Source organism: Astatotilapia calliptera, chromosome 7, assembly GCF_964374335.1.
Source record: "Astatotilapia calliptera chromosome 7, fAstCal68.1, whole genome shotgun sequence".
In the NCBI taxonomy this organism is placed as follows: Eukaryota; Metazoa; Chordata; class Actinopteri; order Cichliformes; family Cichlidae; genus Astatotilapia; species Astatotilapia calliptera.
Window position 1 is genome coordinate 36,695,091 of NC_137428.1, and position 21,234 is coordinate 36,716,324.

The following is a 21,234-nucleotide window of genomic DNA, read 5'->3' on the forward strand; positions in this document are numbered from 1 at the left end:
TTTGGATGAGTAAATTTGCCCTGGGTCAAATTAACCCAGGAGCATAATTGGTGTTCCTGGAAACCAACATAACAGGAGGGTTAATTTAGTTTTTCCATACTGTGGAGGATCCTTGAGTGTCTTCTGGATCTCTTGCAAGCTGGAAACCCTCAAATGATCAGATGCCCGATTCATGTCAGTTAATTCAAAGGAGCGACTCAACCGGCTCGGTTCCCCTCCAAGCCTCAAAATACATTTTTCAGTGAAGTGAGGCTTCAAACCATGTACTGCATAAAAGATGGACAAAGATGCTGCAACATTATGTCAAATCATTGATATTGACAATTTTTGATGAGCCAGAAATTACCATATTTGGACAAGGCGATGTGCCGAGTTACTAGCTCACAAGTTTCTTTCATAAACTACGCTATTCAAAAAAAAAAAAAAAAAACCTTAAAGGAACATTTTAAGAAAGACTGTAAGAACACAAAAAATCAGATCTGAGTGGGGGGAGGGGGGGAAATCCCAGGTAGGGACCAGGGATGAACAGAGGTGCAGCCTAGCAGCATTGGTACTCTGTTTGTCCCACCACGTGCTTGTATGTGTGTCTGTCAATGTTGGAGAAATCTCCTAATGACACAGTGAATGAAGTCTAAGGGGATCATCTCCCAGATTTAGACTGAAACATAATGTCCCTGAGATGTTCTATTGGATTTAACACAGGGGAGTTTGGGGCCAGTCAGTGGTTTTCCTACATCGTCCCACTGGTGGCAGATCTAACAGTTCTGGTCTTCTATGGCAAATCTAAGTCGGACTCCACGGTGTAGTGAGCACAGAGCTTACTAAAGGATGTTGGGCCCTCAGATCAACCTCTGGAAGCTGTCTTCTGATTGCTTGGTCAGATGTTCACACCAGTGGCCTGCTGGAGGTCATTATGCAACTGTGCTCCTTGCACAAAGGAGCAGATACTGGTCCTGCTAAAGTACCTTCTACAGGCCTGCCCAGCTCTGCTACAGTAACTGCCTATTACCTGGAATCTCCTCCATGGTTATGAGACTGTGCTGGAGGAAACAGCAAACCTTCTGGCAATGGCATGTATTGATGTGCCAGCCTGGAGGAATTGGGCTCCCTCTGGAAACACTGTAAGGTCCAGGTATCGCTAACAGTAGTGTCATTGTACTAAAATGTACACCAAAGCAGATGAAACTGATCAACAATCCCCTCAGCTACTTTACGGACCAGATCAATGTCCATGTGTAGTGAAGTATAACAATGACAGAACTTTAGATCTGCATGTGTTCTGTAGGGTACAGAGATTTTGACACCTACAGTCACCTACAAAGAAATTGCTACTCTACTTTTTTCCTATGCTATCTGTTGGCAATGAATGTCAGAACTGCATTTTATAGCTGCTCTGTATCATTACGTTTCAGATGCTGTTGTAAATTAAGAGTTTTCAAATACTGTCTTGTACAAAGCAGTGGACTGACATCTTAGAATAGTATTAAAATGATCACATTTATGACCCTAATTTACCAGATTTGTAAACTTATGTGAAAGTGGGAGGAGAGGGAGAGCTTGAGAGATCAGGAGATGGACAGAAGAGGATAATAGTATTTAAAACTTTAAGCACCCGGATCATCTCAGTCAGCAGCATTAGGCAAGGAGAATCACTTCCCTCATCACTCTGCGTGTGATATCTCTCTGTCAGCTGCGTGCATGTGTGTGAACAGTATGATTTCTTTATTACTGAATGTGTCTGTGAATGCGACGTGTCTCTGTGCAGTTTACATTTAACACTTAAAGCAGCGATCATGTTTAACCACCTCAGAGCTCGAAGCAGGAGTTTATTCTCCAGCTACAAGCCCGGCAGCTGGACTCAAGAGGTCAAAGAAACAGTGGAACACCTGAACTTGATCAGCGCCTTCATTAAACCATGGAACTCCATGCAGGTCAGTCACTCGGTCCATTTGGGATTTGTTTGATTTGATGGAGCTATTTTTAAAAAACAGATTTGAGCTATACCTTTGGATTTTGGTTATGTTTTGTTCAGATTCAACAAGTTCAGTGAGGCTGAGACAGCTTCCATGGTTTTACGGCTGTTGTGTTTTTTCAGCATTGAACCACATTCTAGTGCTCAAGCTAAGACTCTCAAATATAAGATAAAGTAGGATTCATGGATGCATAGATATGGAGAGGTAAATGGGTACTTTATTGATGCCACAGGGGAACTTGCCGTCTCACAGCAGAACGGTAATGAATAAAAATAGCACAGGCTACTATAAGCAACAAATCAACAGCAACATTAAAGTAAAACTGGAACTTAAATATACAGATGTGGAGCTCTTCAGTGAAATCTTTGGCAAGGATGCCAAGCAGGAAGTGGAATTGGACTTGGTATTCCATCTGCCTTAAGCACTGTGTTTTCCTCAAATCCACGGCCAGTTCAGAATCTGCTATTTAAATTTGCTGAAGTACTCAAAGCAAACTCCACGCAGAAGACTGTAGATGACCAGGTGAACTGGGGACCTTCTTGCTATGATGTGAGGCAGAAATGCTATTTAGTGAACCACCATGCCACTTGTTTTTCTCATAAGTTTGGAAAGTGATCTGTCACGGCAACCAATAAGGTAAAAATTACACAACAGGTGCTACTCTACACCAGGTTTGGTGTAGAGTAGCATTCACCTAATTGGAACTGTGATGAGCAAAAACAAATCTACTACTTTACTACGATCATATCTAAGCTGATATTTTTCAGTTTTTCTGTTCATTTTGTGTTTTGTTATATTTTGAAGGACCTTGGCAGAGACATCTACGATATTTATGCCGAGTATGAAAACGAGGAGGTGGAAGATCGATTGCCAGTGTCTCCCTCCCGCTTGCTGAATTCTCCAACCAAACACTTCATTCTCAACATCAATGTTGGAGGAACGGTAACTCCGCTTAACTTTTGCATAACTGCTAATATTTTTATTTTACTGTTAGGACTGAACCTGACACTTATTAACAAGCAGCAGAGGTGGCACTCATACATCATTATCAGACTGTGAGCTGCATATCTGTCACAGCCGTCTTGCTCAGATGTTACTGCTGAACCCGTGGAATCAGTGGTTCTGATCCAATCCCATAGAAACTTACAGATTCAGGAGGTCTCCTCTGAGTTCACTCTGACTTTTTCCAGTAGCAATGAATAAAAACTAGATTTTTTTAAACTGGTTTTGTACATTGCATATTTTTTGTGATATTAGCATTTTGTAATTGTAATGAAAAATTTTCTATGTTTTTTCAAATGTCTATGCTAAAGAGAAGAGACTAATTCTCTTTTTATTTCTCAGGTGTATCACCTGCCTTACAGGTTAGCCGCCAGGTATCCGAAGACTCGGATCGGTCGCTTGGCCACATACACAGACCACAGCAGGAAGCTGGACCTCTGTGATGACTACGTCGTCCAGCGCAACGAGTTCTTCTTTGACCGCGACCCAACAATTTTCCACAACATCTTTAATTTCTACAGGTGACATAAAACACGTGAGGTTATAAGTCAACACAGGGACACTTTAATCTCCTTTGTGATATCTTGGAATGATCATGGATGCTGTTTTCCTGTCTCTTTCCTCTCTGTCAGAACTGGAGTGTTGTGGATTAAAGACGAGCTGTGTCCCCGAAACTTCCTGGAGGAGATAAACTACTGGGGGGTCAGAATCAAAAACAGCCAGCGCTGCTGCCGCATCTCCTTTGAAGAGAGGCAGGACGAGCTGAACGAGCAGCTGAAAATACAGAAGCAGCTTATTACAGAGATGGGCGATCTGGTGAGTAATGTCACACTTTTTGTGCATTTTTACTTAAATTGTGTGTAATAAATAAACATTTACATTATTGTGCTCAAGTTCACCTCAGTTGAACAGACTTAAAAAACCTTTGCATGATTCACAGTTCACAGTATTTATCTTATACCACACCGTAGTGCAGGCGCTCAGTTCACCATCTGTCTGAAACAACCTTTATAGCTCCCTGTCTCTTTTCTTTAAACCAGTTTTCTTCTAATTGGCTGACCCTCATAAATAAATATTTTGAATTACAGGTGGGTGGGGCTTTTTTCATGGATGCTAAATGTTAGAGGACCAAATAGGAAACGTATCTTTTATGTGCTGCGTTTTATAAAAGGTCTGAAAAATAAGTGCAAGATCTCATGTCAGGATCCCTCATGTTTATCTTGTGACCCTTTTGGGATTTCCGTCTTCAAATGTAACACACACACACATATACATGGCCATGGATTTTTATTTGCAGCCCTCACAGCCTAGAAAACAGTAACTTTCCCTTCTCCGTAAGAAGTGGATAATCCACAGGACACAGGAGGCAGTTTGTAATCAGTGACTTTATTTATTTTACCACCGGTTCGACTCCATATGTTTAACAGTGCTGCAAAATAAAATGTCACGGGTTCATCACCTACTGCTGCCTCATTGGTTCAGCAGTTATTTTTTTAACTCTTATTTGGCAGTAATCTGCTGGCTGACTCTGAGTCTGTTTGACCTACATTATAAATCAGCGCTCTGCTCTGCTGTCTTGACAGATGGGGAGAAGAGAATAAGCTTTTCCTTGGCACAGATTTATACAGATGTTTCCATTACAGTTTGCTGTGCCCATTTTTTAGTTTAATTCAAGCGCGTTTCAGTTTGGTGACTTGTCTTGACATTTCATTCGTCTAGTTTTATCCTCAATGAAAAATAAGATGTTTTTATACTGCCTATTTTTCTGGTTGTTTCTAGTGAGCATCAAGTTTGACTCCCCTCTAAAAAGCAAACAAAAAATGCTGTTTGTATCCTGTTGCTGATGCATTTCCATCCTGCAGGTAGAAACAGAGGAGAATGAGGTGTTATTTAACGGCATGGCCTTTGGGCAGACCCGGAGGAAAATCTGGAACCTAATGGAGATGCCATTCTCCTCGATCACAGCCAAGCTTGTGGCAGTCGCATCCTCCATGTTTGTGCTGGTGTCGCTGGTCGCCATGACCCTCAACACCGTGGAGGAGATGCAGTACAAGGTGTCTATAACACTAAAACCATGACTGATCCTTTATTGTTTCAGAACAGAAGCTGTATCTTTATATTCTGTGTTCTAGACACCATCAGGTGAGCCCAGTGGCAGGTTCTACGGCGAGTACGTCGAGACGTTATGCATCACCTTTTTCACCTTGGAGTACCTGCTGCGCCTGATCTCCACCCCTGCCCTGAAATGTTTTGGACGCAGCATGCTGAACACAGTTGATCTGATCGCTATCCTGCCACACTACTTGCAGATGATCTTGGAATGCTTTGAAGACAAGGACATCCACGTGCACTCTGGAGACATTGAGACAGTAGCACGTGTCGGGAAGGTAAAGAAAAGATGGGAGAGTTGTTGTTGTTAAACTTTAAATATGGTGGTCTTATCCATGTTTAGTAGTGTTTTTTCCCTCTCTGTAGGTTGGGCAGGTTCTGAGGATCATGCGTCTGATGAGAATCTTCAGGATCTTGAAGTTGGCTCGTCACTCAACGGGCCTCAGAGCCTTTGGCTTCACGCTAAGACAGTGCTACCAGCAGGTCTGGGTTTATCTGCAGGTTGAGAGAAATATGAAGAAAGTGTTTAACTAAATGCTGAAATTGCTCTAAAATATCTCTCCAGGTGGGATGTTTGCTGCTCTTTATCGGCATGGGAATCTTCATGTTTTCAGCCATGGTGTACACAGTGGAGCACGATAGCTACAACACCAACTTCACCTCCATGCCACACGCATGGTGGTGGGCTGCTGTGAGTTGACACACAATTACACCAACAATTTTTGTTAAGTACACTTGCTCAACTGCTCATTAATGCAAATAAGTGGTGGAACAGGAGAGTTGCATCAGGGATGTAAGTCCAACAAATCTAATGCTATCATGTTAATATGGACCAAAATCTCTGAGGAATGTTTCCAGCAACTTGTTGTGTTTCTGGATATGAAACCCCTATTTATGACTTTTAACTCATATCCACTGATTCAACGTACACAAAATGAAGATCTTACACTTCATTTTAGAACCAGTGTTTTACATAACAATGTATACAAGTAAGTGTTTGTGTGGTGGGACAAAAAAGAAAGACATGTTTCAGTAAATCCTACCTAAGATCATTCAATCTCTGTGTCTACCTTTGCATCTTTATAGTTATTGTCTCTTTCACCCCTCAGGCGAGTATTTCCACAGTGGGCTATGGCGACATGTACCCAGAGACCAACCTTGGACGTATCTTTGCCTTCGCCTGTATCTCCTTTGGCATCATTCTCAATGGCATGCCCATCTCCGTCCTTTACAACAAGTTCTCTGATTATTACACTAAGCTCAAGGCCCATGAGTACACTGCTGTGACCAAGGCTCGTGGGAAGATGGGCTTTGCCAGGAGGGCAGCAAAGAAGTTCTCAGAGTTCTGCGATGACAGCATTCACCAAAAGTGATGACAGTAGCTTGTAGAAGTTTTAAGAGAAGAATTACAAACATGCGTTTGTGACATGTGTGACAGGTTCCTGATCACACATACTGCAGACAGTACCTGAAATTTCCATAACAGCTAGACTCTATCTGGATGAACTGCCGGATGGTGAGATGCTTCTGGAAACTTCCACCACCAACAACACTTTTCTGATATCAGTTTGGGGGTGTACAGGTAAATAGAAGCCAGGAATTGTACTTGTCATTCTACCTCTTTTTTTCAGGTTATTCAGTTATTTTTACAAATTGTTCTCACAATGTTCAAAGCAATATTATTGTTCATAATAGAACTATTTGACTATTCAGATGCCAGCACTGGTGGAAGTGGAAACTAATGTGGCAAGAGACATTTCAGTGAAACAGCTTCCAGAAGCCATTTAAAGTCAAACTTGAGGACTTTCTGGCCAAAGAATTGGCAAACCTGTTTATTTATGCATACTTTCATCCATCCTCCCATTATACATGATGTAATCCCGCCCATTAAAAAAAAAAAAAACACAGGTGGTTTAAATTTGGTTACTATACTCTTGCTCTGTTGTGCTCCCTGCAACTCCTATTGGCTTGGGGGTGTATGACCTCAACAGATAACCATGGACCTGATAAACTGACTTAGTTGGTGTTTAATGCACCACCACTTCTTCTTGCTAGGTCATGCTCTCCTGGCTGCAGTGTTTAAATTTCTTTGTGTGTAAACTTAGATTATTTAGAAATTGAATAAAAACTCACATTTCTAAATGAGCCGATGTCAGTCTCAATTTTATGTTTTAGCTTTGTGAGCTGGGTAGCAACAAAAATTCATGTTATAGGCCAGAAGTACCGATCCTGGACAAGCCCCCAAATTTATTTTTAACCAAGGTTTAAATACCTTTTGTAGAGGCATATCTGCCTCTGTTCATGAACACTCCCACAAATGCTCCTGGTCACATTCCTGACCCGAAGTATCCCAGGTCTCAACTCTCACAAGCAATGATCCTTGACACAAAAGTCAACGGTTAGTTTTACACAGAAGGGATTTAAAATGATCAGGACAGGATTTCTAGAGAGTGACCCAAACTGAAAGCAGCACTGTAAACAGTTCAGTGGTGCAAAAGGAGATAACCTTGAAGGGGGGCTGTGGCCAAATTTATATGTAGTATCACTTTTGCTTATTATTGTTGTACAAGGTTTTTTTTTTAAATTCCAATTCTCAAAGTCAAAAAAATGTCCTCTGAATTAAAGGTGTTTATTTATTCCAAACCTGTCTGTGGTGAAGCTGTTAAAGCCTCCATCCCCGACATGGGACCCGATAACATTGAAACATCCAACATCTGGACAGTGCCTGAGAGACCTGTTTATCTGCCCCATGAGTCTCTGTAAGAATGAAACTGTTTCTCATCGTCTTGTCTTCAACAGTTTGTGTACAGAACTTTCTATCCTCAAAATATGAACTGTATCTCTGGAGCCGACAACCTTCTTTTATAAAATATCAGAATTTTTTTTAAGCAATTTCTTGCTTCAAATGGCAAAAAGAATTGAGCCAGGTTCTTTCACAAGAAAGCAACATTTTAAAAAAGCGATGTAGTCAAATTACACGTATGACATTGTCAAAGAGGACCCATTATGTTCATTTCCCCTCCATATTTTTATTCTTAGGCTCTACAGGAGTGGCTTTGCATGATTCAGAGTTAAAAATTATTTATCTTACAGGTATTACCAGTCCATTTACCATGAGCACCAACCATTGGAACAATATCTATGGCAAAAATGTGACAGGTTCTTCCGCTCACTGAAATAAACCAACATTTTAAAGTCTACTTTGACAATGCTCGTTGATTACTTGCTTGCTCACACTCAGGTTTTGGGGTTCTGTGTCAGCATCACATAAATAAATCTCTTATTTAAAAAAAAAATCATAATTCATATTATAATTGTCACAATAGTCTTTATTTTGCAAACACAGTAACTTTGTAGCTGATGCTTACAACATATAAAATCTTACAAACCAAATCTGAAGGCTGATCAGATGAATCCTAGTTCACACAAATTACCAAAAAACTTTGGGCTTTGTCATGTTATGCACATGGTTTTACTTGTCCAACCTGCAGAGTGTTGGCCTGAACATAGATTTTAAAATCAAGTCAACTGGAGAAGACCCCAAGCATAAAATAAGCAGGATTTTCTCTTATAATTACAGTAAGTATAAGAGACCTCTGTTCATTTCTTGAAGATCTTGTCATGATTCATTCAGTCATGCTAAGCTCATCAATCACAGACAGAGGCCGTTTCCCATTCACTAATCAGCTCTGTATCTAAACATTTTAGCCTCTGTCCATGAAACCCATCACTTTGTCCAGATTTGTTTAATGTAAATGATGAAGTGCTGAGTTTCAAAGACAGTAATGGACTCGAATCTGATTATCTGAGAATTTATGTGTGTTGTCCGTTGACTTTTGAACTGCCAGCTGTTCTTCCATGTTTGTAATCTGTTTTCTTGTAGCGGTGACCATTTTTCCAAACACTTTTCCTAATTTCCCAGATTCCAAACAAATTCCCATCCACTGTAATTACACAGCAGTGTGTCAGGTTGTATCCACTTCCTGAAAAATGTTCCCATTTGCTGCTTCAATCACTCAGTCATGCAGGTGTTGGTGCCACAGAGGCAGCGATGGGTTAAACATCAGCAGTTTGTTTGGAAGAAACAGGTCTACTTGTTCAGATTCTCCAGCAGGATTTCCACGCCTTTGTTGTTGCTGATGCTGCTAAGCTCCGACCTGATGGACTCCAGCGCCGCCTTCACCTCCGCAGCCACAGACTTGTCACAGCTGTTCAGCAAACTGCAAAGAAACCCCGCCCCCCAAAACTTTAATTTACAAAAATAGAGGGCAAACGGTTTCTTTGTGATACCAGAGTCGCCCCCTGTTGGTCCTTAGAACAAACACATGGTTATCTTCAGTTTAAAATCAGCTGGAAGTGCCATGTTTTCACATGTTCTTTGAGCATGTTTTAAAATCAGTATCGATTATCTGCTCTTGATAGATTTTTAATCACCGTTTTATCATCATCTGATAATATCTAGGATAGAAGTAGGCAGCACGCAGAGGTTATTTTGTGCTAAAGAAGAGTCATGTGACATTTGACATTATGATACCCTTCATCCCTGACTGGGGTTTGAGTTTTTGTCCAGCCAGTTAATAAAAAGACTATCTGAGATGAACTTCAGTTGTTATACAACCCTCAAGAAACACCCTCTGAAGTGATAGAAATGTGTTTGTTCACCGACCTGCAGAGCACCATGGCTCCTCTGTTGACTTTGGCCCAGCTCTTCATCTTATTTGTTCCTACTGTGTCCACGAGGATCCTCCCAAATCGCTCTGAGAGGGTAAAACAGAGCACAGATACAGAGATAAGAAGATATATAGTTTCCACTTTCTAGCGCTGATGTGAAGTGATTTTCCTGCAGGTATGTAGGAGTATTGCAGTTTGTGGTGGTTTGTGGTTCTGTTGTTCAGCTCAGCAGAGACACACTCCAAAGCTGTGTGTTTGGCTTTTAGTCCACTGAATACCACCTGTCTGCTTCTAGCGTACTCGTGTTTTTAAAAAGTTCAGTTCTTTCTTTTGATCCATAGCTATAACTGACTAAATCCTCAATCGGGTTAGAGGGGACAGGCACTAAGCTGTTTTCACACATGTGGCCATTAACATTTGGAGACAATGCTCTAGAGAGTTGCCAATGAGAACACAATGTCCAGCTCAGTTGAATCAGGCATTAGCTGGTCTTTAACCTGGCGGTATGTTAGAAGTGTGACAGCTGGACACTGGACCTTGTTTTTACTTTGGGTATAACTATTGATTTTATTTACTCTGAGGACATTTTTATTTGTGATCACCATGTTATTGTTTTTAACATGTCTTTTAATGAGCTTTTGTTCCCTGTTCAACGGATACTTAGCTCTCGTATCTTAGACTCCTCCACAGCTAAGACATTTGCAGATGCTTTTAACCTACTATCTCCTCATAATGATGTTGATTATTCAACCAATCTTTTGAATAATTATTGCCTTTCTATTTTAGATTAAATTTGTCCGGTTAAAATGAGAGTTTCTGCTTGCAAATCTCCTCCTTGGCTAAATGACAGTATTTGCGGTCTAAAACATGATTGTCGTAAAGCGGAGCGCAGGTGGAGGAAAACCCATCTAAATGTTCATCTCCTCTACCTAAAGGACCTTTTAGCTTCTTTTAATAATGCTATCAGAGATGCGAGGGCTGCCTATTTCTCACACTTAGTTACAAAGAGCAGAGGTAATCCTAAGGTGCTATTCAACACAATTAGTGACATTGTTACTCCTGCTCTTCCTGCAGCCCCTATTTCATCTAATGAGGACGACTATTTTCTGCTTGCAATGATGAAGAATGTAAGAATAAATTTTTCTCATTCAGCACCTGTTATGTCGATCTCAACCCCATCTCGGCACGTCATTTTGGATACTTTCTCTCCCGTTTCACTACCTGAGCTGGTAAAACTAGCGAATTCAGTAAAGACATCCTCTTGTCCACTTGACATTGTTCCTGCATCATCATTCAAAAATGTCTTCCAGGTAATTGGTCCATCTGTGCTCACTCTAATCAACTCTTCACTGGCGTCTGGTATAGTTCCGGTTTATCTTAAAAATGCTGCTATTCTCCCACTTTTAAAAAAACCTCAGCTAGACCCCACTCTTTGGAGCAGCTACAGACCTATCTCTAAATTACTGTTAATTGCTAAGCTTCTAGAAAAGGTTGTGGCTAAGCAACTTATAGCAGCTCTGGACAAACATAGCATTTGTGATAAGTTTCAGTCTGGCTTTCGCCGAGCTCACTCCACAGAAACAGCCCTTCTTAGGGTCTCAAGTGACATTCTGATGAGTAATGATGCAGGAAAATGCTCAGTCCTACTTATGTTGGACCTAACATCGGCTTTTGACACTGCTGACAACCGCAGCCTCCTGGAAAGGCTTAAACATTGGGTTGGTGTATCGGGTACTGCTTTGGAGTGGTTCTCCTCATATCTACATCACCGATCTTCTTCTGTGGTGGTCTCCGATTTTAGGTCATCCTCTACTTCCCTTACTTGTGGTCTCCCTCAGGGTTCGGTCTTGGGGCCTTTATTGTTCTTAATATATCTTCTCCCCCTCCAGCATATAATGGGCTCTTTTGAGGACATTTGTTATCACCGTTATGCTGATGATATTCAGTTGTACATCTCTTTTAAGCCCCAGGATTTATCTAAGCTTCAGCTTCTGAATGATTGCTTAGATTCCATCAAACATTGGATGCTGCAAATTTCCTCTAACTCAAACTGAAGTCCTCGTATGCGCTCCTGACAGATTTTTATCCCAGACAGTGAAAGCCCTTGGTCCTCTTTCAGTGTATGTCAAATCCTCTATCAGGAATTTAGGTGTAACTTTTGACATGACTCTCACATTGGATGGGCATGTGAAATCTCTGGTTCGATCTTGTTTTTATCATTTAAGAAATGTGGCTAAGTTAAGCCCTATTTTATCTCACCCTGAACTGGAGATTGCCATACATGCATTTATTTCCTCACGCTTGGACTATTGTAACTCTTTCTTTATGTGTCTAAGCAAAGGTTCTCTGGATCGTCTACAGGTTGTGCAAAATGCTGCAGCTAGGCTGTTGACAAAATTTTATTTATTTATTTACAGCTGCTGCTTCCAAGCCGCTGTCATGTGTCCTGTCTGCTTGTCTAAAAAACACAGTGTTCCCAGCATTGTGAACACATCTAAACCCAGCCTGATTCCCCTGCAAATATCTGGAGTTTGTGTGAAAATGACTCAAGCTGATCTAAGAAACCCACTTAAACAGGTTTTTTTAAATGCTCAGCACGCTGTCAGAAATGACCCTGAATTCAACAACATTCTCATTAAAACCAGTTTACTGTGTGTGTGTCATGGTGTCCTTACCTTCCTTGCCGGCCTCTGCCAGCGTGACGTCCTGCTCTATGAGCCACTTCAGCACCAGGTGTCCTGCTGGATGCTCTGCCATGTGAAGCTACAGAGGGCACAAAGAGCACAGCGCATCAAACATAAAGTCACCATCAAAGCTTCTTTTAGTGAATATCCAAGTAAAAAAAAAAAAATCCTTTCATATCCATATTTGTTGTTTGTTGACACTTTTGTGCTCGGTTTCTAACTGCTGTCACACACCTCGCCTTTAATCCCTCCTGGTACCAACTCCTGATTGGCCAGCTGAGCCACAGCCGTCATGGCGGGCCGCAGGTCCCCACAGGCCGACGCCAAGATGTCGCTGATGGTGACGCTGGTCGCCTTGTCCATCGCCATGGCAGCTGCGTTGTTACATAGGTACTCCAGCAGCGGTGGGGAGACAACTTCCAGCAGCTCCTTCCTCCGAGTTGCTGTGTCCTTTTTACTGAACAGAGCAGAAACATGTGACCTTCACTCCATCTCAGATTTTTATATGTTAGCATTACTATTTATTTTTACTTTCTTGGATTAAACAAAACCGTCCATATTGCTGTTACCTGTGTGCGTTTCCATCTCCCTTCTCCAACACCTTGATGATCTCCGGCACCAGGTGAGCCGGGTCTCTGGGGCTCAGCAGGTACACTAGGACCTTTTTACCGTACTTGTTACCTACGACCTCATCCAGAGATTCTAGGATCTCCTGGAAAGGTGGGACACAAATGAGTTTTTAATGGGGATACTTCTTAAACATGTCATGCTTTGCATTCTCTCCCCTCCCAGTCAGGAGCATATGAGTCCAGGAACCATCCAAGTCTGAAGCTAAGGTTTCTTTTGCTGTGGCAGTGTGTGTCTGCCCTGTTCCTGTTCAGACAGATTTGCACTTTGGCTCAGGCCACTCACAGTCATTTTTCTCTACACTCTCTAGTCAGTTTGCAGATTCCTGCTGGGCTCCAAAACCATTTGAGTCTGCATACCAATGAAGTATTTTGCATTTGACTTACTGAGAGCACGGCCTGTTTGACCAGCTTGGTGTCGTCCACACAGTCAAATATGGCCAAAAGAACCAGGTGAGCAAACTCCCCCTGTGGATACATACATATATCAGTCCTCACTCTGAGGAATTTTAATTTCTGAACAATGTGACTTTAAAGAGATTAAATAATCAGCTGCTATTTTCTAGTTTTGAACAATTGTGCACATAAAAAGTTGTCTGAGACGTTTTAGAAGATACATCAAGAACAGAGAATTTCATCACAAAACATCTGAAACTGACAGAAATCCACAAGAAAAATAAGACTAATGAGAGGTAGAAGTGGAGGTGAGAATACAAAGTACAGAAATGACAGTGATTATTTTTTGGCAGACATACAACAATGAAGTTATTTTACACTACACTAAAAACATCCAAACTGTTTATAACATACTTTAATTGACCTGCAGACACTTTGCATGAATTGTTAACATATAAACATAGGTTTTGGTTTAATCAATCAACACATGATTAAATGAACTCACCATGGCAAATTTCACCATGTAGGTCTTCATAGTTTTTATGATGACTTTTCGGTCCTGAAACAAAAAATAAAACAATGACTTTGTGTAGCAGACGCTTCCATTTCCTGCCAGTCATCAACATTAGCTACATATATATGAAGTTTGGATGGTGCCAATCTAAAGATTATGAGGAACTGAAGAAGCTTTAATGTGCGGCTGGCATGTTAGAAAATAATTATGATCATCCATCTTCTGCCACTTGATGTCCATCAGGAATCCTAATCAGATGCATGAACCACCTGAACTAGCTTCTTTCAATGAATAAAGCAGCAGCTCTACTCTGAGCTCACCCCTATTCTAATGAAGAACAGGCCATCTTGCATCTTCTAGAGGAAACTCATTTCCCCTCATCTTTTGGTTGCTACCCAGAACTTGAGGGTAAGAGTGTAGATGCACCACTGAACTGACAGCTTTGCTTTTACACCGCAGAAGAAAACCTCTTTGATCACCACAATATCAGTTTACCCTGGGGCTTGTGGTACATGGAACAATTCTGATAGGTAATAATAAAAAAACAACTTTCAGCCTAACCTTTATTTCCCAAGGGGTCACAGTGGATGGACCTGCAACCCTGTACTGGCTTACTAGTACAGGTAAAAGCCTGGGTTTGTGTGTCCTCCTGCTAACCTCATGAACCGATAAATAAACACAGGTGATGACTTGAGGTCATTTATGCCACCGATTTTAAACTGGGTACAAGAGTCTTTACGTAAACAAAATCCGATCAGGCTCTCTCTTCGTGTATTTTGAGCCCATAAGTTTTGTTTTCGAGCAGAGTTTTTTAAATGACTCCCATGGAGGAAAAAAGAAAAGAGTGAAGGCTGCTTCTCAACTGTCTGTAACAACAGAACTCCTGCATGTGCACGTGCAGTTGTTGCATTTGAGCATGTGCGCACCTTGGCTGTGCCGTGCCACAAGCTGTTCATCGCCACTCGGGCTCCGTCATGAGTGTGGGCCATGTAGACGACAGACTGTCTGATGGACTCGATCATCTCCTGCTCGAATCGCAACAAACACAGAGCAAGGAGAAACAATTATTATTCCATTTTTAGTTCCAATGAAGCAGCGATATTCAGCTTCTGTTCTTTAATACATGGAAACTTTAAAAAGAGGCTCACCGTTCTCTGTTTCTCAGGAGCACACTGGAAGAAATCCAGGAAGACTTTGTGGACTAGAGAGTGTTTGATCACTTGTTCCCTGAAATACAAAAAAACAGTCCAAGTGATTAACAAACATCCAGATAAAATAAAATATAAACAGAATTTTAAAAACAGAGCAACTGCAGTTAATGGCATTTCCACTTTAGATTCACTTTTCATCCTTCTATTTGACCCATACAGCAATCCTGGCATACAACTTCACTTCCTGTTTGACAGCTTTGCAGCGGATTTCAGTTAACCATATCTAAAATCCATCTGATAGCTTCTGTGAGCTTTGGTCTGAAGATTAAAAAGTTTGGATAGAATATTTGTGGCATTTCAAAAGAGGTTAAACCTTTAACTTCTAATGGTAGAAAATCCACAGTGGTGCCAAATGACGTAGGCCACTTTCACCCTAGAACTAAACCAGTGCTTCATTTTTCAAACACGTAAAATCACCTCCTTCTTCCACCCATATGCACAACGTGCAGACTTTGAGTGAAAAGAATGACAGTAACTTAGGTCTGAATCAGGGCACCAAAGAGCCATTTTAGCCCCTCAGGCTGAATACTGGGAGAAACAGAGCCGTGTGTCTGTGTCTGGGGTCCAGCCCTGAACGTAAAACTCAGGGTCAAAAATATAGAGATATTTATTGAAAAATAACAGCATATTAAATGCTCTTTTAATGCGATTTCTGTTTCTGAACATCGCTGCAGAGCTTCTCCATATCAGGGCTGTAATATTAATGCAGTACTGCAGTGGCATCAGTCAGGAAAGAGCACCGTTTGGACTTCATGTGGTTCATGTTTGAGAAAACCTTCTCGCATAGGTATACGGATCCAAAGATGGACAGGACTCCGAAATATGGAGAGAAATTTGTCTCAGTGCGTACAATATGATCTGCAAGTATAAATTAAGTTTAACAAATGTGTTCAATGATTTGTGTATAACTTTTGAGGACGCATGTTTAAATCCACACAAATACAAAACAGAAATACCAAATCTGACCTAAAACCATTTTACAAATGCGTACATCCAAACCCGAATAAGTTCAGCTCACCAATCCGATAATTCTGACTTTCAAAAACCTTTGTGTGCGTACAAATGTCTAAAACAGCATGTAACATCTCTCTCACTTACAAAACCTTAAATATGTGTGGACGAATCGACTTCAAGGTTTTATTTGTAACTTTTAAGTTCAGTAATGAAATTTTATAACTTTAACTTTCTTTTAGGTTCTAATTTATCTAAAAGAATTAAATTCTGACCATAAATGCGTCTCAAACCAAATCAAAGTTTCCACATCAGCTCAGATTTGTTCTCATCTTTAGGAAAAACATTTTAAACAATGTTTTTATTGAATCTTTTGCCATTTTACCTCAACTTAATGTGAATTGCTTTATTCATTAGTATAACAAAAACTGAAAGCTTTAACCACACTCTGTCAGAAAACATTTGTAAAGGACTTCAAAGTCAAACTTAGCAGGTGATTCTTTTCCTGGTCTTACTTCTGGGCCATGGGTGTGAGAATCTGCTTCATCTCGTCCATGATGTTGTTCAGCTTGTCCGGGTTCGTCCTTACGACTTTCTCAAGGGTGTTGAACTCGTATGACTGGACACGGACAAAGAGACGCACAACACCAATTAATAAACACACCTCTCAAAAATAATAATCACAATAGTGGTCGGCCTGTTTGTCTGCCCTCTGGTGGCGCTGATACAAAACAATAGTTTTAAGCCTCTGTGTGTGTGTGTGTGTGTGTGTGTGTGTGTGTGTGTGTGTGTGTGTGTGTGTGTGTGTGTGTGTGTGTGTGTGTGTGTTACCTTGCAGACAGTGTAGGTGTTGCCGTACAGCTCATCTGTGAGCATGAGTCTCTGTGCGAGCACCGCTTTGTCATTGTACGCATACTCGATGATGGACGAGGCAGCGGCGTGCCGGAGCATCTGTCGCACGTGACCTTTAAACCTGTTAATCACTGCTGCCACCAGCTCTTTGTTCCTGTGGAGGAAGTAAATACATAAATAATAAATACACCTAAGATTACACTTATCTACTGCAGAACTTCATTGTAGCTGCTGAGCAGTTTATTCTGTCATATTTAGCTGAATTCATTTAAACTGGTTGGACAAAATAATAGAAACACCTGTTTCAAGATGCTTTTGCAGAAAGGGGAAAAAAACTCCTCTAAGCCGACTCACCCGTACACCAGCAGCTTTTTCACCACATGTCTGCCGTACTGTGACTTGCTCAAACTCAGGATGTCATCTGTTAAAAGAAAACAAGGACACAGTCGTATAACTGGATCTTTTTATATCTACTCACATCTTACTTATTGAATTTTGATGTAAAAGGGAAAATGTGCTGCCTGTTCATAATTCGTGGATGAGGTGTTTTGAAAAAAGCGGCAGAAGCTAGTTTCAGTAGCAACAAATATGACTTTGGCGCTGATGGATTTCTGTTGGTTTTGATAAAAATATAAATTTTCTGGAGGGAAGTAGCAGGGAAAACCCACTGGACCCAAAAATCATTCGTTACCAGCAAAGTTATCAGGGCCGTTCCTGCATGAGTTGAAAAGGTCCAAAGGAACCTCACTAGAATTCTAATATTTTTAACCAGTTTTGCTGGTCTGTAGGCCCATTTACTCAAACATATAAGACATTTTTCCCATTCATCCATCCTTTTTCGCTAATCCTTATCAGGGCTGCAGGAGGGCTGGAGCCTGTCCCGGGCACCAGAGGCATGGGTACACCCTGGACAGCTCACCAGTCTGTCACAGGGCTAACAGAGAAAGACAGACAACCATTCATACTCTCATTCACACCTATGGCCAATTTAGAAACAGCAATTAACCTAACCCTGCTAAATATATGTCTTTACACTGTGTGCTGAATTTTTATGCCAGCATAAAAATGAACGTACATTACTCATGCACGCCAGGGTTTTCTCAGATTCTGGCTGGTTAAAGCACCACGTGTGGTCAATTTGTGATTTCCCTTTCTTGCTAAAAGCCTCGTTGCCATTTCTAAAAATTCTTCTGTGCAAGAATAAAAAGTTAAAACAAACAAAAAATAAAAAATAAAGGGAAAACTATCCACTGTCACATTAAAATCCAGAACTGCTAAATGCCCACAGCCCATTCTGAGTTTTCTGTCTGTATTGGGGATATTTTCTAGACGTCACCTCTGAATTAACTGGTGATGAAAAAGCTCAGAGTTTGGGGTAACTCACACGCAGACTGTAACACTTCCAAAGACAGTAGATGAAATTATGATGCTCACCTTTGAGCTCCTCAAACACTTCCTGCCTTTGCTCGTGGTTGCTGAACTGAATGTAACACTGCAGCACTCGCACGGCGTCGTGAGCAAACGCCATCTGGAGGAAGGAAAGCACCTTCACATAACAATCCAAATCATTCCATAAAATTAAAACAAAATGCAAGAAACTGCTTGTTTTCCTCTGTTCTGTTTTTATGATGTTTTATGATCCGTGTGTCCACTTTTAAGCCTCTTTACTTTCTGAGTCAATTGCAGACATGATGAACAATCCTAAGAGAACTACATTTTAAAAAGGTACATCTTATTGGAAGCCTATCCTGTTTGTTCTTTTTTTCCGTCATATATGATTAGGCTAGTGTATGTACACGTAATCCCTGTGAGCCAAATACTTAGATTTCAGGAGGTTTTTTCCCCACTGTATGATGTCAACAAGAGTGAATGTCCATAATATGGTCATTTGAGGATGGGTTCATTTTAAAGAAAAGTTAAACAGGTTTAAAAATAAAGATAAATCCAAATGTGCAGTTTCTAACAAACAGACGAACCTGTTTGACTTTTCCATGGATCAGATCACGAAGCTCTCTCAACAGTTTCTTCTTCAGGTCTTTCTCGCAGTTCTTCCTGTTAGCACAAACATCCAATACTGAACCGACCGCAGCAATACAAACGACGGCCTTGTCTCCGACCCTGTGAGTGAGTGTGTGTGGACATGTACCTCCTGAGGTCTCCCCACATATGTTTGGACTGATTGATGATCTCATACATGTCCTTCCTCTCAGCTTCCTGTCGACTCTTCTTCAGGTCCTTCTTTCTCTGTTGCCTGTTCTTCTTCAGCTCCTCCTTTGTGAGCTTCTCATTTGGTTTAAACCCATCCTTCTTCACCTTCTTAGCCCCAGGACCTGATCTCACACAAAAGAGGAAATACAACTTTTGCTTTTGAAGACCGTCCTCTAACAGAAAGGCTCTCAGGAGAAGCCGAACACAGAATCAGTGATTTAGAGCAGAATGCGTCATTTCAGCAGTCTGACTGTCCACACTGTAGCACAGAGAGTGTATCTCATGTATTTATTTATTTTTACTCTAAAACTAACAAGCAGTGCGTTGATAACATGTGCTGTATATGTGCAGAATGTATGTGTGTTAATTATGTTCAGCTTATGATATACAACCAACTCCAATGTTTACAGTGTCAGATTTGGTCTGTAAAGAGCCGATATTTCCTTACCCTCACCTCCTTCATCTTTAGCATCTGTCAGTTTCCTCTTCCCTCCTTTAGAGAAAGAAAACTTTGTTTGTCTCTTGTCGCCATCCCGGCCCTTCCCCGGTCGGCTCTTCCTCTCTGCGTTGTTGTACTGTTTGAAGGGCTTTTTGCTGCCCGGTTTTCCACCAAATTTGGTCCCTGTGGAATCTGGGCAAAATGAGACACCGCAATCACAAAACTGGTTTGATGTGATGAAGCTTGGAAGCGTTGTTGTAAAAGATGCTTTACCTTTTCCTTTTCCTTTCTGCATGAACTTCTTCCCATTTTTAGGAGAAAAAATTTTTTTTGATTGAGTTTCCATCCTAATGTCTGTCTGAGAGAAAAAGTGAGACAAGAGTAGGAAAATTAACATGTCACATACACGCAGGTGACAAATTAAAGTAAAAAAGAAAGAAAGAAAGGATGGAACGCCAATCTCCCACAAGCGGTTATCTGGGTTGAAATTTGTTGGTTATGGAGAGTGTAGCATGTGATCAATATCTCTTTCATACTCATCAAAACCACTGCGTGACCGCTCATGCTGTCACACATAGGCTGTATACAACAAGAGGCTTAGCAGGCACCACAATCCTTCACTGTGTGCTGCAAAGTGATGATGAGATTTTCTATCCATCAGTTACTGCAAGTACAGTGTACTTTGCTGTGATCTGCAGGAGAAGCAGCACTACAGCTGGTGATACTAACAGACTGTACAAACTGGAATCACGAAGACTGGTTCTGTGATTGCAACTGATGAGAACTAAAAACTTGCTATGCTATCACTCTCTATAACACAATATATCTGAAAAAGAAGCACCTGACAGATGTTAATAATAATAATAATAATAAATATTAGTATCATCTGATCATTATTTAAACTGCTTTAATAAGTAACCAAATATGGGAAAAATAAAGTATTCCTGAACATCTTACCGAGGCAGTGAGAAGCTTTGTTGGACTGGGCGAAAGTGTCTGACGATAATGTTTCTCTGATTCTAATTGGATTTAAACTAGAACCACAGACAAGAAACTACACCAAGCTTTTTTTCTTCACGTGCTGTTAATGACGAAACTCTGCTTAAATTTTAATATTAATGAACCACTTTTCCATCAGTTATAACAGTTTTGAAATGTGTTTTCGATCCATAAAGCGCTTCTGGTGCTTTTACCCATGCTACTTAGTTAGCAACATATATAACACAAGTTAGGAACTGTTATTGCGCAAATAAAAATAGCATTTTGTTATAACATAACGACGTAAACGTGATTTTTTCGAGCAGTTAACTCACATTTCAGATGTACACGCTACCTCAGCTCCGTCCCATGTGTTCTATAACCGACACGGTTTACGGCACCAAGCGTCCAATCAAACTGAAACTCCACTGCCGTAAAACGTTGGTTGTTGCGACAATTCATTATCGCCCAAAAACGCCGCACCGATAAATTTATTCGTTTCAGCTCCCAATATTTAACACTTTGAGTGGTTGTGCAGTCCCAAAGTGTACTGACAAAAAGTGAACTTTTTTTTCGATTTGTGGAGCTCTGAGCCACTGTAACGCGGCCAATGTTTGTTT

General features: G+C 40.9%; 2 protein-coding genes across 7 annotated transcripts; one reads left to right on the forward strand and one right to left on the reverse strand.

Moving 5' to 3' along the window:
* Positions 1–1,615: 1,615 nt before the first annotated feature.
* kcnv2a (potassium channel, subfamily V, member 2a) lies at positions 1,616–8,822 on the forward strand. The gene is made up of 9 exons (XM_026176989.2): positions 1,616–1,931; positions 2,778–2,915; positions 3,318–3,496; positions 3,608–3,791; positions 4,838–5,029; positions 5,108–5,362; positions 5,451–5,567; positions 5,650–5,775; positions 6,194–8,822. The coding sequence occupies exons 1-9, from the start codon at positions 1,794–1,796 to the stop codon at positions 6,455–6,457; spliced, it is 1,593 nt and encodes a 530-aa protein (XP_026032774.2). The 5' UTR covers positions 1,616–1,793; the 3' UTR covers positions 6,458–8,822.
* Positions 8,393–21,212, reverse strand: pum3 (pumilio RNA-binding family member 3). Of its 6 annotated transcripts, none has more exons than XM_026174475.2 (18): positions 20,950–21,212; positions 19,910–19,994; positions 19,652–19,828; positions 19,136–19,319; positions 18,966–19,041; positions 18,424–18,517; positions 17,344–17,410; positions 16,969–17,143; positions 16,653–16,756; positions 15,124–15,202; positions 14,902–15,000; positions 13,967–14,020; positions 13,453–13,533; positions 13,009–13,151; positions 12,674–12,896; positions 12,431–12,518; positions 9,751–9,841; positions 8,393–9,304 (listed from the first exon to the last, which is right to left on the reverse strand). In XM_026174475.2, the coding sequence occupies exons 2-18, from the start codon at positions 19,980–19,982 to the stop codon at positions 9,175–9,177; spliced, it is 1,938 nt and encodes a 645-aa protein (XP_026030260.2). In that variant the 5' UTR covers positions 19,983–19,994; positions 20,950–21,212; the 3' UTR covers positions 8,393–9,174. The 6 variants fall into 6 exon arrangements, with proteins under 6 accessions (XP_026030260.2, XP_026030256.2, XP_080160619.1 ...); XM_026174471.2 differs by having other exon boundaries at positions 19,646–19,828; positions 20,950–21,204; XM_080304493.1 differs by having other exon boundaries at positions 19,910–19,990; positions 20,950–21,018.
* Between the last annotated feature and the right edge of the window lie 22 nt (positions 21,213–21,234).

Bases quoted from the DNA above. Each gene is read 5' to 3' on its own strand.
- pum3 (XM_026174471.2), bottom strand. From the start codon at position 19,982: ATGGAAACTCAATCAAAAAAAATTTTTTCTCCTAAAAATGGGAAGAAG. The intron at 12,897-13,008 runs GTAACAGCAATA...TGCTCTGTTCAG, and splicing joins GGAGATGGAAACGCACACAG to TAAAAAGGACACAGCAACTC. The intron at 9,842-12,430 runs GTAAGGACACCA...TTACCCTCTCAG, and splicing joins GGCAGAGGCCGGCAAGGAAG to AGCGATTTGGGAGGATCCTC.
- kcnv2a (XM_026176989.2), top strand. From the start codon at position 1,794: ATGTTTAACCACCTCAGAGCTCGAAGCAGGAGTTTATTCTCCAGCTAC. The intron at 5,030-5,107 runs GTGTCTATAACA...TCTGTGTTCTAG, and splicing joins TGGAGGAGATGCAGTACAAG to ACACCATCAGGTGAGCCCAG. The intron at 5,363-5,450 runs GTAAAGAAAAGA...CCCTCTCTGTAG, and splicing joins CAGTAGCACGTGTCGGGAAG to GTTGGGCAGGTTCTGAGGAT.